General features: G+C 46.8%; 1 protein-coding gene across 1 annotated transcript in view; it reads left to right on the forward strand.

Moving 5' to 3' along the window:
* The window catches only part of LOC139756502 (uncharacterized), a 28,525-nt gene that overhangs the window by 9,319 nt on the left and 4,477 nt on the right, over positions 1-14,729 (forward strand). Inside the window, exons 2-3 of the mRNA XM_071675949.1 lie at positions 12,191-12,324; positions 12,585-12,983. Coding sequence (XP_071532050.1) covers positions 12,229-12,324; positions 12,585-12,983 — 495 coding nt within the window. The 5' untranslated portion in view covers positions 12,191-12,228. The remainder of the gene's footprint in view (positions 1-12,190; positions 12,325-12,584; positions 12,984-14,729) is intronic.

The raw sequence follows: 14,729 nt of genomic DNA on the forward strand, positions 1-14,729 counted from the left end.
GTTCATGTAGAGATGGTTTAATCACAACGTCTCGTCAGCGTACCTCATGCACGGACCCCCCACAGTGTAGTGTGGTGGTCCGTGATGAAGATCCCCACACAGGCGGGCGGCCTGCAGGGATCACCTGCTCTCTCCTGCTCCTCACACAGGTCTGTTCCTGCTACAGCAGCAGGGGCGAGATCTGCACGTCCGTCGCTCATGCCCAGACTCACACGATTTATCAGGAGAGACCTGACATACATCCTCCACCTCAAATAACTCTCTCTCTCTCTCTCTCTCCTCTCTCTCTCTCTCTCTCTCTCTCTCTCTCTCTCTCTCTCTCTCTCTCTCTCTCTCTCTCCCCGCGGCTCTCAACACACCCCAGCTCGCCAGGTTAGTCACTCTTTCTTTCTTCTTTCTTTCATGCGATGTAGCAAGTCGGTGAAAGTCTTGTCCGGATGTGCGGTCGTCCTCACCTCCCGGTGTTAGCTAAGCTGCATCTCCAAGTAAGCTTCCTGCCTGACAGCGTGGGTGTGGTGCTGACGCCGTCTGCCCTCAACAGTGCTATGTGGCAGGGAAGGTGTTACCGGACTCCCCATGCTTGAGCTTATATCGTAAGTGAAAAGTCACTTTGGGGAGGCTGTATAATTGGGTGTACTGGCTCGTCAAACAGCTCCTCACTACATTTCCCTGCTACTGGAAACAGCGCAGCTTTGTGTTGCAAGAGCCTGTCAGAGAGAGGCTTCCGGTGTCACCAAGACTCTTTCCTAAGAAATGGTCCCGGGTTATTATAAATAGATTTGGTACGAATGTTTTTAGGGTTTAATTTTGGAGGGAAAAAGAAGGAATTGTCCTCCAAATGCCACACTGTGGTATACCCCTCTAATCCACTGTCGTGTACGAGAATACTCCACTGTGGTCTACCAAAACACTCCACTGTGAGGTACCAGAATACTCCACTGTGGTATACCAGAATACTCCACTGTGGTATACCAGAATACTCCACTGTGGTTTACCAGAATACTCCAATGTGGTGTACCAGAATACTCCACTGTGGTTTACCAGAATACTCCACTGTGGTGTACCAGAATACTCCACTGTGAGGTACCAGAATACTCCACTGTGGTTTACCAGAATACTCCACTGTGGTGTACCAGAATACTCCACTGTGGTTTACCAGAATACTCCACTGTGGTTTACCAGAATACTCCACTGTGAGGTACCAGAATACTCCACTGTGGTGTACCAGGATACTCCCCTGCGGTGTACCAGAATACTCCATTGTGGTGTACCACTTCAAGTGAAGATTAGCCATATGAGTTTCCCCACAAGACTAAGTAGACGCAACTATGGATGACTGGTCCAGGTACCTGCAGGTAACCATTATTCCCTAAGGACGTTAACTGCTCGTAACTTTTACTTGAAGTTATGGTACCGACAGAAAGGGGCGTGGGAACCCTATAGCCAGCCATATATGAAAGGACTTAAAATAGCTACGAGAAGCGTACCTTGGACGCGGCTATGAATAGCCTATGGCTGATATCCTTTTGAAACACATCTTAGCCACTCAGAGAGCAGGAGCCACATGACTTAGGTATTCATCTGTCCAATAAGGCAGGGACTTCCTCCTGACGTCATGGGTGTCGTCCAATGGCTGGCTGGATCAGGCTCGACGCTGGCTCCTCCCACCCTCACGAGAGTGAAAGTTGTGTACAGTGTTGCCGGCCCGTCACGCCCGCCGCTCTGCCGGGAGGCTTCCCCGCCGGCGTAACCCGACTCCTCAGGCTGCCTGATGAGCTCGGAGATCCTACCTGGTGCTCTTTGTACGCTGTCTGATGAAACCGGTTTTCCTGAGGTGAAAGTATTTGAAAGAGGAATCATTCATAGCCTCCCACCTCCGCCATGTGTGTGTGTGTGTGTGTGTGTGTGTGTGTGTGTCGTCACCCCCCCCCCCCGCCTCACGCCGTCATAACAACGTCGTGTTTGCATCGCTCATGGTCAGTGGCTTCGCGGAAGTGTTTACACTGTGGTCGAGCGTGGCATGTGCCACCCGGAGTCTTCTGCTTGAATTTTAATCATAATGTGGATACTAACAGACATCTACAGAAATACGGAGAGAAAATACACACACACACACACACACACACACACACACACCTGAGGCTGCGGTGTTGTTTACACATAAGAGTTAGTATATGGTACATACATACAAGGTTAGTGATGGGGCAACACAAGTGTAAATCTCTCTTCCCGTAACACAAACATTGATCACACAGTGAGGATGTGATGGTTGGGTGGATCGTTTATATCTAGAAGGCCAGAAAGGTTTGACGCTGGACAAAATAAGAGTTTGGTACAATGGCTCTTCATGCAGGAAGAAGAGGAGACTCCAGTGGATAGAAAATTATATTTGCGAAGTGTATAGAAAGAATCATGTTACAGGAACTTTCTTGATTCAGGTTAGGGATCACAGTGTGGTGGAGTCACCTGTGGTGCTGTAGTATTAAGTCTTCGCGTCATTTAATGATCTACGTAAATGACATGGCGGGAGGGTTCGACTCTTCCTGAATATACATTTTTGATGATGCCACTGTCATGAGGAACTGCATCAACTTGCAAGGGAACCTAGGCAAATTCAAAAGTTGGTCTGATACATGGTCTACAATACTCAACCCGAGTAGATGCAAAATAGCGAGGAAGGACACATGGGGCGGGAAGGAAAACTATCTCTCAGAGAATAAGATGCAGGAGTCATTGTGCGAGACTTGGGAGTCGACATTGTACCTAACTTGTCGCCAGAGTTCCACCTCGGGAGGACGGTCAAGGAGAATTGCTATCGAGTTAATGAAGAGATGAATATTCAGTGAGAGTAGCATTGGTCTTGTTCATATTTTAGACCAAAATTAGATTATGTTTCTCAAGTTTGTTTACCGTATTTACAGAAGGAGAAAGATCTGACTAGAGAAGGTCCAGAGGAGGGCAACAACACCGAGAATTAACAGAGCTGAGTTACAGGGATGAGTTACCAGCCACGCATTTGTTTATCGTGGAAGAAAGAGGAGCACAAAGAAAGTTGATCACACCCTTTAAGTCTTTATGCCAGCGTGATGATGTCAATAGTCAATAGTTCTTAAAAAACTACAGACGAAGAAAGTGAGGCCATGGCATAAAGCTATGCAACAAATCTGTTTGAACGGATGAAAAATAATAATTTCTATACTTGAAGTTGATTCTTGGAAAAAGCTGAGAGGAGACTGAATGCTTAAAAATGTTTGAAAAGTTTTATGGTGATATAAAGCGTTCGAGAGCTGGTGACCCACAAGGGTAGACGGTGAGGACCATGACATAAAATTATCTTATGCTGGAGGTTCCAGTCACAGAGAGAGGTCCACATCCAGGCTGGGCCTTAATGGATGTATAGGGAGGCGATTGAAAGTGAAAGTACTCACAAATTCTGGAGGAAGAAGTGAAAATCCTATCTTTTGAAATGTGTCTCTTCATAGTTACTGCTAAGACCATGAGAGAAAAACAGAGGAACAGGGACTGTGTCGTACCGAAAAGGAACTTAGGCAAGGTGCAACAGCCGCCAAACAAATGATGTACGAAAATGAAAAAATCATTGCAGTAAGATAGCAGACAGAGGGTACCATGACAGACTAGACAGAGGGTACCATGACAGACTAGACAGAGGGTACCATAACAGACTAGACAGAGGGTACCGTGACAGACTAGACAGAGGGTACCATGACAGACTAGACAGAGGGTACCGTGACAGACTAGACAGAGGGTACCATACAGGAGGAAATCAGTGCCATAAGTCGTGCTGTGAGAGACAAAGGAGTTGAGGGCACGCCTGACTTGCTACAAGAGTGGCTTTTCCTCCACGTCTCCCTGGGCCACAGTGGGATCATAAGCCTTCTGCCTAACCCACTTCCCAGCATTCATCTACGCACCATCAACCAACCCTTCCTTTCCGTCGTGATGCTGCATCCTTCTTCCTGATCTGGGGTCACACCGCTGCTCTTATGAGCTGGCTGTGTGAGAGGGTTCCTCCCACTAAGATTTGGAGCCATGGCACGCGCCAGGCAACTGCCTGCCATAGATGATATGTTGGAGACCAACCACACGAGGATTGACCGATATAATTCCTCCTTTACTCAAACAGAGAAGCTGTTGCAGTTCTCTTCACTCATGACTTTATTTTCATTTTCCTACCAGTCTTCCCATCTTCAGAAGTCAGGTCTATAATAATCAACCAAGAAGCCATAACCAATTTTATCATTTTTCTTATATCATACTTCTCTTGCGCCCGGAAAGGTCATGCCATGAGAGGATAGGTTTGAGCCCGTGCCATATTGCTTATCAATATATATATATATATATATATATATATATATATATATATATATATATATATATATATATATATATATATATATATATATATATATATACATATATATATATATATTGAAAAAGATCACAATTGAGCGGGTGATCAAACTAAATTCCTTTCTTAACCAGAGGGAAATGAAACACGATAAGTCCCCAAATGCACTTTCGTGCAATGGTCACATCATCAGGGGAGACAACAGTCAGCTGCTATGCATCAAGTAGACGTAGCTAGGACGCCATTAGATAGAGAGCGTACCACACACTACTACGTGGGTTATCATCGTAACAGCTTCATCTTCCTCACCACTACGTCCAAGAACAAAATAGATAAGAAACAGTCGTGGTGATATCATGCATCTTTGACACAGGCAATAAGTCGCCCTCCTCCATCACTACTAGCTCTCATACATTACTCTCCCGATAAAAACTCCTCTGTAATTATTAACTTTCTACCCAACCCACCTGCTCGTAACAGCTTTCATAAGGCATCTCCGTACACCAGACCATACACTTTCTCCACTTCCATAGATGTCAAATACATCACTCTTCTACCTTCTCGGGGCTCCATCTATTGAACGTTCTCAATCATGCAATTTTTAACTTGTATGCTTTCAACATTCATGATGTCATCTTCTCTCTCTCACGCACGTTCCTCAGAGTCATCACCTGGTCCTCACACCCTCTACTACAGCCACACTGCTCCTCCTCAACACCTGGTCCTCACACCCTTTACGTCTCCTGCAGCCACACTACTCCTCCTCAACACCTGGTCCTCACACCCTTTACGTCTCCTGCAGCCACACTGCTCCCCTCAACACTTGGTCCTCACACCCTTTACGTCTCCTGCAGCCACACTGCTCCTCCTCAACACCTGGTCCTCACACCCTTTACGTCTCCTGCAGCCACACTGCTCCCCTCAACACTTGGTCCTCACACCCTTTACGTCTCCTGCAGCCACACTGCTCCCCTCAACACTTGGTCCTCATACCCTTTACTTCACCTGCAGCCACACTGCTCCCCTCAACACTTGGTCCTCATACCCTTTACCTCTCCTGCAGCCACACTGCTCCTTCTCAACCAGACGCTCTAAGCTCGCCGCCTCTATCTCAGCCCCACGAGAGCAAAAGGTAGAATACTGTAAGTGAAGAAGGAGGTGCTGGACGATGCCTCGAGTGCTGGGATATAAGGTTAGGACAGATGTGGGTTAGCATGACAGTAGGTTACGAGGTGGTGACTGCTAGTTTACATGCACCTGGTAGTGGAAGAAGTGAAGATGAAAGGAGCCTAGTTATGACAGGAGTTAACGCGCAGGGGATAGAATCCTTGTTCTGAGATCAGAGTGTAAGGGTGGGTGATGTGGCATTTGGGAGTATAACTGAAGGGATGTGGGATCCGTAATGTGAATGAAAATGGAAAAACTTGTTGAGGTGTGACCAGGAAACACGTTTTCAAAAAAAAAAAAAAAGAAATATTCATACATATTAAGTGGGTGAGCAGGATCAGGAGTCGTCTGGTATAACTGGATAATTTGCTAATTAATATGTGTGCTGAGGGGTTGGCAGGTGGCATGTCGGATCATATTTTGATGGAGGGGAGTGTGAAATTTTGTGGTGAGTTTAGAAAAAAGGAAATATTATGTGGATGAAATGAGTGGTGAAGTGTGAGAGCCTGGAAAGTGGCTGAATGTTGGGATACCAAGAAAAATTACGTAAGTAGCTGACACATGGTGAAGGATGAGTGACATAGAGCGAGTGTAAGTAAGACGAGCGGAAGATATTTAGAGAATCAATGTTTAGATGTATAGAAGAAATGTGGAAAATGCGGATGTGAGAGGTGGATGTATGAGAAAATATACTGAGTAGCGGAGTGAGGAAAGTGAATAGCAAGTGAAAGAGAATAGAATGATTAATAGACGGTATCTGGAAGGAAGGAGGACAAGTGATTGGGAAGTGTACGAGAGAAAGTTACAAGAAGTCAAGAGAAATTTGCGAGAGCTGAGAGAATATTGATGACCTTCGTAAAGTGTCTGAAAGTGTTTTATGATGAGGTTGATATTGTGAAGAAAACATGAGGACAAATGGAGGCGACAGCGAAGAGAGCGGATAGAGAAGTGGTCGGCGGCAAAGAAAAAAGGGAAGACGAGATGAAGTGTTATGAAGCACTGTTGAAATATGTTAGATAGGCGGGTATGGCGTGTCTTGAACTGGACGGCGTTTTTATAGACAAATTGAACAACAAGATGTAAGAAGAGACGAGAGTTAGTGGCGGCGAGTGTGATGCAGGAGCCTCCTCCTCCTCCTGCACTCTGCAGTGAGGTCCAGGTCATGACTGGTAAGAGATGAAAGGAGGAAGCAGTGACGCTTACATGGGTGACGGTGTTACGTAACGCTGAGGTGACGTTTACATGGGTGACGGTGTTGCGTAACGCTGAGAGGTGACGTTTACATGGGTGACGGTGTTGCGTAACGCTGAGAGGTGACGTTTACATGGGTGACGGTGTTACGTTACGCTGAGAGGTGACGTTTACATTGGTGACGGTGTTACGTTACGTTGAGAGATGACGTTTACAGGGGTGATGGTGTTACGTAACGCTGAAAGGTGACGTTTACATGGGTGATGGTGTTACGTTACGCTGAGAGATGACGTTCCAGGAAGTGATGCAAGCTATGCAGTGTTTACATGACTTGCAATCCAGTGGATGTGAAGGCGGACATGATGTATTTTGTTGTTATTAATTACGGTGCAGCAGGAACCGTGTGGAGTGCTGCTGACGTAGACAGTTTACGAGAGCGTGCCAATGCACCAGTCTAAATGATCGTGGCTGAACCCATTTCTCCTCACAACATTACATGTAATTACTATGATTGGAAGTCTGTTGTTTGGGAGACAGCTTTCCACCATCTGAGACGATTACAGGCCCCGCAGCAGACGCAGAAATTGCCGCTTGACTGGTCTAAGGTTGGCTCCCTTGTGAAAGCTGCAGTGGGTCTGGTTAGTGGACGAGGAAAACTCCATCTTGGTTCATGTGGCAGGTTAGCATGGCGTACAGAACAACACTACATTGCCCCTGGTTAGCCGTGTCAATCTTCCCTATAATCAGAATAAATATAAAAAGGGAAAACAGGCGAGATTGAGGTAAACATCGTGTGTGATTAATGTTTGTAATTATGTATATATCATCTTTATTTACTGATGATGCTCCCCCGCAACACAGAAACAGCACCTCCAATTTGGTCTCCCACTTCTTGTTCCCTTCACCTCTGACACATATATCCTCTTTGTCAATCTTTCCTCACTCATTTTCTCCATATGTCCAAACCATTTCAGCTCAAGTTTAAATACCTATTTATCGACCAGCCACGAGGGGAGAACGAAAACCTGGGTTGGGAATAGGCCACCTGACGTGCCTGGGATTCGAACCCCTGAAGATCCAAACGGGGACGGGCCCGTGCTGACTTGTGGAGGCAAGCACAAGTTTGAGGCCGCAAACATACTCCCATATTCTTTTGTGTACCAAATAATGGGAGGGCCACGTCCTTGACACATTCCTCCTGTGGCCGGAGGGAAGCATGTCAAATGGTAGTCTGACTGACTGAAATATTCTCGAGAAGTTAGCAATGTATCCAAGACTCACAGCCGGACACAGTGGACATCATAGGAAGCTAACCTGTCACATTACAGATGGTTATCACTGTGTATACGCAGTCCTGACCCAAGGCTGGGGTCAAGCAATGGGCGTCAGACGCCGTCCACACGCAGTCCTGACCCATGGTATGACGGACGCAGTGGTGAGTGTTTGTATACAGAGGCTTTCCTTAAAGTGGAATGCATTTACCTTACACAAGCCACATCCTCACGAGGCTCGGGCACCACCAGCTAGTCGACTATGACTGAACTAACGTCACTAACGAGTACAGCAGTAACAGTATGAAGAGTAGTGGTCTTCACTCCTTGTCCACCTCTTCCAAAGATTATCCACTTCTTTTGTACACCACAAACTAACTGAACTAAATATGGCTATGACTTATCATTATGATGTATTCTACACTTCACTTACGAGTGTTTCCTAGTACACTACACTAAGTGCTGTCGGCAGTAGCTGGATCTGTTTATTGTATGAAACATTTCTACATTGGCGAGAGGAAGCAACGTCTCAGACTGCGCTACCTCCCCGTCTGGCAGGGCCCCTCCCAGACACACACACACAACACGGCTCGCCCCACGCGTCGCCAGGGGTCATGTCCCGCCTCCAAGTGTGGCAAGGCTAGTGCCGGAGCGGGATGTGATGTCATGCCACACCTTAAACGCTGCGCAGCTCAAGCCAAGATGGAAAAACAAAACAAAGCCTTTTCTGTCTCCCCAGTATTAACAACATATCCTGTTATGTAAATGAACAACGTCCAGGAAAATGCAGGCGGGTTGGTTTGTATAAGGAAGAGGTGATGAGTCGTACTCTTGTAAATGTGTTGCCTGGGGTACAGTGTTGAGCAAGTTCCTCTACTGGAGGACACAAGTCATGGCCAGTGATGCCCGGGTCAGAGTCGGGATTCATACGGAAAAGAACAGACTTACTCGCTTCTTTATAAGTGACTGACTGTCTTGCCTCTGAAGGGTAAACTAACGTCTTTGGGAGATTCTGAGGCAATATTTGATTCATCATTCAAGGACACAGTTTCCATTATCATAATTTTAAAAAGAAAACGACGAAGCTGTGTAATCTGTGTAAGATGAATTGTAGGAAAGCATCCAAGACTCGGTGAAATTACGGGTGAGAATCTCGAGGTGTTTGTAAGTCTTTTAAGTTTTAAAGTCGAGTTTGTTCAAACGTATGCATGGCTCAAGATGAGGAATGGCGACGCTTATGTTCAGTGCCCTTGTGTTAAAGCAAGGAGAACGAAAAGAATGTTAGACCCATCGAGGTCGAGCGTACAGGGTGAGGTGTATGAGAGAGTATTGGTGGAGAGTGGGGTCTCGTGCATAAATCATTTTACTAAGAAGCAGTGGGGCTTCAGGAGCGGTACAGAATGTATGAATCGGGAGTTTTCTTTGAAAAATGTGCGTGAGAAATACTTGGAGAAAGAGAAAGACTTTGTCGTATTTATGGATCTGAAGAAAGCGTATGACAGGATTGACAGATACATTATGAAAGATGCCGAAAATTTATGGTGTAATCATAAAGTCACTATATCAGTGAGGAGTCTTCACGGGGTGAGTTAGGCTCACGTGCGAAGAAGAAAGGTTTCCTGTAAGAGTCGATCTGTGCTAAGGATCTGTGGTCACCATGGCTGTTTAATCTGTTCATGGACGTGGTGATGAGGGAGGCAAATGTGATGGATTCTGGGCCGTATACTGGAGATGGATGTGGGAAGGATGTCGTGACAGACAAATCAGCTGCTGTCTGCTGATGACACCATTCTGGTGGCAAACTTTAGAGAAAAACTCCAGAAGCGAGTCAGAAAGTGGAAGAGATGGAAAAGGAGAAAACTGAGAACACATATGAACAAGATTAAGATAATGATGTTAATTAGGGAGATGAGAGGGAAAGGGGGGGGATAAGTGTGAGTCTATATGAGGATGAGTTGGGGAAAGTTGTGTTCTTTAGGTGTCTGGGAGTTTATATGACAGCAGCTGTAACCAGAGGGGCTGAAGTGAGTCACAGGGCGGCCAAGGTCTTGCTGACATAAAGAAGTGTGTGGAAGGAGAGGTTTATATCTGTAAGGTTAAAGATGGGTACGTTTCAAGGTACAGTAGTCCCGATGGTGTTATATGAATGCGAGTCTTGGGCAGTGACAGCAGGAAAAGGGAGAGGGTGGATGTGCCGGAAATATAATGTGTGAGAACGATATGTGGCGTGAGGCAGGTTTGACACGTGAGAAATAACATCGCAGCGTGGCGCCCAGCATAGTTTGACTGAGAGGGAAGACTATAGTGTGCTGAACTTGTCCGGACATATGGAGAGGATGAGTGAAAAGAGATTATTGAAAAGGATCCACAAGTCAGAAGTGATGGGAAGAGAAGGAAGGGAAGACCAAGGAGGAGCTGAGCGGATGGAAAGGAGACACTTGAGTAATTAAGGTGATGGTTATGACTTTAGATAGACTAAGGTCAAGTGGAGTGCTGTATGGGGGGCGACATGCTGTTAGTGGACTGAATCAATGCACCTGAAGCCGTCAGGGTAAATCGTGGAGTAGTCTACGGGGCTTGGCCTCGGGTGGTTGGCTCTGCTTTCGGTACATTGTGTGTGACGACTGAAGGCTAGACACATGCAAGTGAGGCTACTGTTTGTCTGGTCCTGATGTTATCATCACCTTGATTCGGGGAAGTCATTTGTATTCTCAACATCTACTTTGTGTATGACGTTTTGGTCGAAAGTATGACTATTGCTCTGTTCTTCTGAGGAAAACTGACCCGACTCAAGATTCTTACTGACGAGCTGCAAGTGTTGTAGTGAGGATATGTGACCATGTTACTGGTAGGTGTACACGGAGGGAGTTTTCTGTACGTGTTTAGAAGAGTTACATCTTTACTGACACCTGCAGAGGCAGGAGGCGATATCTACACTTTCTTCAGCATGATGTATTTTCCTCATTTTCTGTTCTTTTGTGGTTTTGAGAAAATTTTATACGTCCTGGAAGGGAGAAATCTGATATGATGTTTACCAAATAATTTCTTGGTTTCCATTTTTCGTGGTCTGTAAGTGAATGTTTATTTATTTTTGAATATCATGCTCATATTTGTTGTTTACCATGCGAGAGATCTGTCCCCCACTTGTGGCTCAGTTCCCCCTCTCTCCCCGGGCTGAAGGTATGTCAGTAAAGCCTAAGGGAACCTCCTGACGTCCGTCCTCCTCGGCTGTGACTGTGTGAGAAAGTGAATAAAGATTTCAGGAGTAACTAAAGCGCTTCGCGTTCCTCTACTGAACCCATCAAGCCTGTCGCCCGCCACATCCCAGCCCCTCACACACGTGGGTCAGCCTTGTGGCCTGCTGACCTGATGAACCACACGTTCCAGCCCCGGGCAGGATAGCTGGCCCACAACCAACCCAGGTGTTCATCCTCCGATGAATAAGCAGAAGTTGGGGAGCAACTGTCTGGTTAAAACATACTATGTATACCAGGTTAAGACGTGTTATGTATACCAGGTTAAGACATGCTATGTCTACCAGGTCAAGAAACAGGGCAACACATAGGCCACATACAGAGTGAGGGTTCTGGTGGTCACATCTGATACCTGAAGAAGGCGTTAGAGATTTTTCAGCGTGGTGGTTGTAACAACCAAGACTGTTCTTCTAACCCTGGTAATCACAAGATCTAGAGACCAAATACGTAACCACATACCCGTGACGTATCTCTCCCCGTAACACACAAATACCCATCATAAACAGATTCAAAAGAGAAGAGGCTCCACGGACGCTCAGCTTCTTCCTCCGTCCTGCACAAACAGATTATCATCAACAGACACTCACTAACACCCCGCCTCACTACGTAGTCAGGTAGTTCGGGGACTCATGCAAGTATAGCCACACTTTCCTCGTGGATGTCAGTAAGCCGTGGCAATTCTTCCCTCCTTGCTCTACTGCAGCTGATAGCTCATGGTATCAGGGGACCGACCACCTGACCCCAGGATGGTGTGGCTGGTATCAGGGGACCGACCACCTGACCCCAGGATGGTGTGGCTGGTATCAGGGGACCGACCACCTGACCCCAGGATGGTGTGGCTGGTATCAGGGGACCACCTGATATCATTCCCTGTGCGCTTGTAACGTTAGGTATACCGGACGATCGTAGGAGACCTGATGATATCAACATGTTGGCAGGTGAGTGAGTGAGTGAGTGAGCGCAGCGTCCCTCCGTCATGGTGTCCGACCTCGTCTTCCTGTTCGTGGTGGCTGCCCTGGGCCAGGCCAAGTCACAGCTCTTGGGTCTCTCTCAGGAATATGGTCTTCCTCAGGTGAGTCTGAAGGCTTGTCTTACCATCATGATGAGTACCTTACATCTTCACAAAACAAAATCTTATTTATCATGGAATATCTGTGGTGTTTACGTCCATAAGTTGTGTCTCTGGATCTGGTTAGAACACCTCATGTGTTGCCTTCCTCCCCTGGGTCGCCTCAACTTGCCGACCGACCCACAGCAGGAGGCCAGTAGGGCACGTGAGACACTACTGTGAGAAGGAAACATATTATACATATACATGTTTTCTACCCCCAGGGCAACGCCCCCGTCCCAGCACCAGCGCCTCCCCCACCCGCCCCCTCCACCACGTACGGGGCCCCCCCTCCGCCAGCCCCGGCCCCGACATTCAGCGGCAACAACCTCTTCCCCGAGGTGGACTTCCCTTCCTCCGTCCCTCAGACGCCCTCTGGTCTGTACGAAACCCCTTTCGACGACTCCAACGACATCCCTGTGGTGTCGTGCAACCCGGAGACGAGTGTGTCTGTCGTCACCACGACACAGTTCATCCCCACCACCGTCGTGCAGACCAGGACCCGCGCCCTCCCAACCACCATCTACTCCCAGATCACCCAGACGCAGTACTACCCTTCCACCGTCCTCCAGCCCCAGGTCGTCACCTCTGTCGTCCCGCCCGTCATCCAGACGACAACTGAGGTATGTGCGACAGATGCCCAGTCCTCTTGACGCAGCATATCTTCCTTCCCTCAATCTTGACGCAGCATATCTTCCTTCCCTCAATCTTGACTCAGCATATCTTCCTTCCCTCACTCTTGACTCAGCATATCTTCCTTCCTTCACTCTTGACTCAGCATATCTTCCTTCCCTCAATCTTGACTCAGCATATCTTCCTTCCCTCACTCTTGACTCAGCATATCTTCCTTCCTTCACTCTTGACTCAGCATATCTTCCTTCCCTCACTCTTGACTCAGAATATCTTCCTTCCCTCACTCTTGACTCAGCATTTCCTCCTTCCCTCACTCTTGACTCAGCATATCTTCCTTCCCTCACTCTTGACTCAGCATATCTTCCTTCCCTCACTCTTGACTCAGCATTTCCTCCTTCCCTCACTCTTGACTCAGCATATCTTCCTTCCCTCACTTTTGACACAGCATATCTTCCTTCCCTCACTCTTGACTCAGCATATCTTCCTTTCCTCACTCTTGACTCAGCATTTCCTCCTTCCCTCACTCTTGACTCAGCATATCTTCCTTCCCTCAATCTTGACTCAGCATATCTTCCTTCCCTCACTCTTGACTCAGCATATCTTCCTTCCTTCACTCTTGACTCAGCATATCTTCCTTCCCTCACTCTTGACTCAGAATATCTTCCTTCCCTCACTCTTGACTCAGCATTTCCTCCTTCCCTCACTCTTGACTCAGCATATCTTCCTTCCCTCACTCTTGACTCAGCATATCTTCCTTCCCTCACTCTTGACTCAGCATTTCCTCCTTCCCTCACTCTTGACTCAGCATATCTTCCTTCCCTCACTTTTGACACAGCATATCTTCCTTCCCTCACTCTTGACTCAGAATATCTTCCTTGCCTCAATCTTGGCTCAGCATATCTTCCTTCCCTCACTCTTGACTCAGCATATCTTCCTTCCCTCACTTTTGACTCATCATATCTTCCTTCCCTCACTCTTGACTCAGCATATCTTCCTTCCCTCACTTTTGACACAGCATATCTTCCTTCCCTCACTCTTGACTCAGAATATCTTCCTTGCCTCAATCTTGGCTCAGCATATCTTCCTTCCCTCACTTTTGACTCTGCATATCTTCCTTCCCTCAGTCTTGACTCAGCATATTTTCCTTCCCTCACTCTTGACTCAGCATATCTTCCTTCCTTCACTCTTGACTCAGCATATCTTCCTTCCCTCACTTTTGACTCAGCATATCTTCCTTCCCTCAGTCTTGACTCAGCATATCTTCCTTCCCTCACTTTTGACTCAGCATGTCTTCCTTCCCTCAATCTTGACTCAGCATATCTTCCTTCCTTCACTCTTGACACAGCATATCTTCCTTCCCTCACTCTTGACTCAGCATATCTTCCTTCCCTCACTTTTGACTCAGCATATCTTCCTTCCTTCACTCTTGACTCAGCATATCTTCCTTCTCTCACTTTTGACTCAGCATATCTTCCTTCCCTCACTTTTGACTCAGCATATCTTCCTTCCCTCACTCTTAACTCAGCATATCTTTCCTTCCCTCACTTTTGACTCATCATATCTTCCTTCCCTCACTCTTGACTCAGCATATCTTCCTTCTCTCACTCTTAACTCAGCATATCTTCCTTCCCTTACTCTTGACTCCGCATATCTTCCTTCTTTCACTCTTAACTCAGCATATCTTCCTTCCTTCACTCATTCCTCACACCTGATTTGAGATTCTTCCTTTATCAAGG

Source organism: Panulirus ornatus, chromosome 22 (genome assembly GCF_036320965.1).
Source record: "Panulirus ornatus isolate Po-2019 chromosome 22, ASM3632096v1, whole genome shotgun sequence".
Taxonomy (NCBI): Eukaryota; Metazoa; Arthropoda; class Malacostraca; order Decapoda; family Palinuridae; genus Panulirus; species Panulirus ornatus.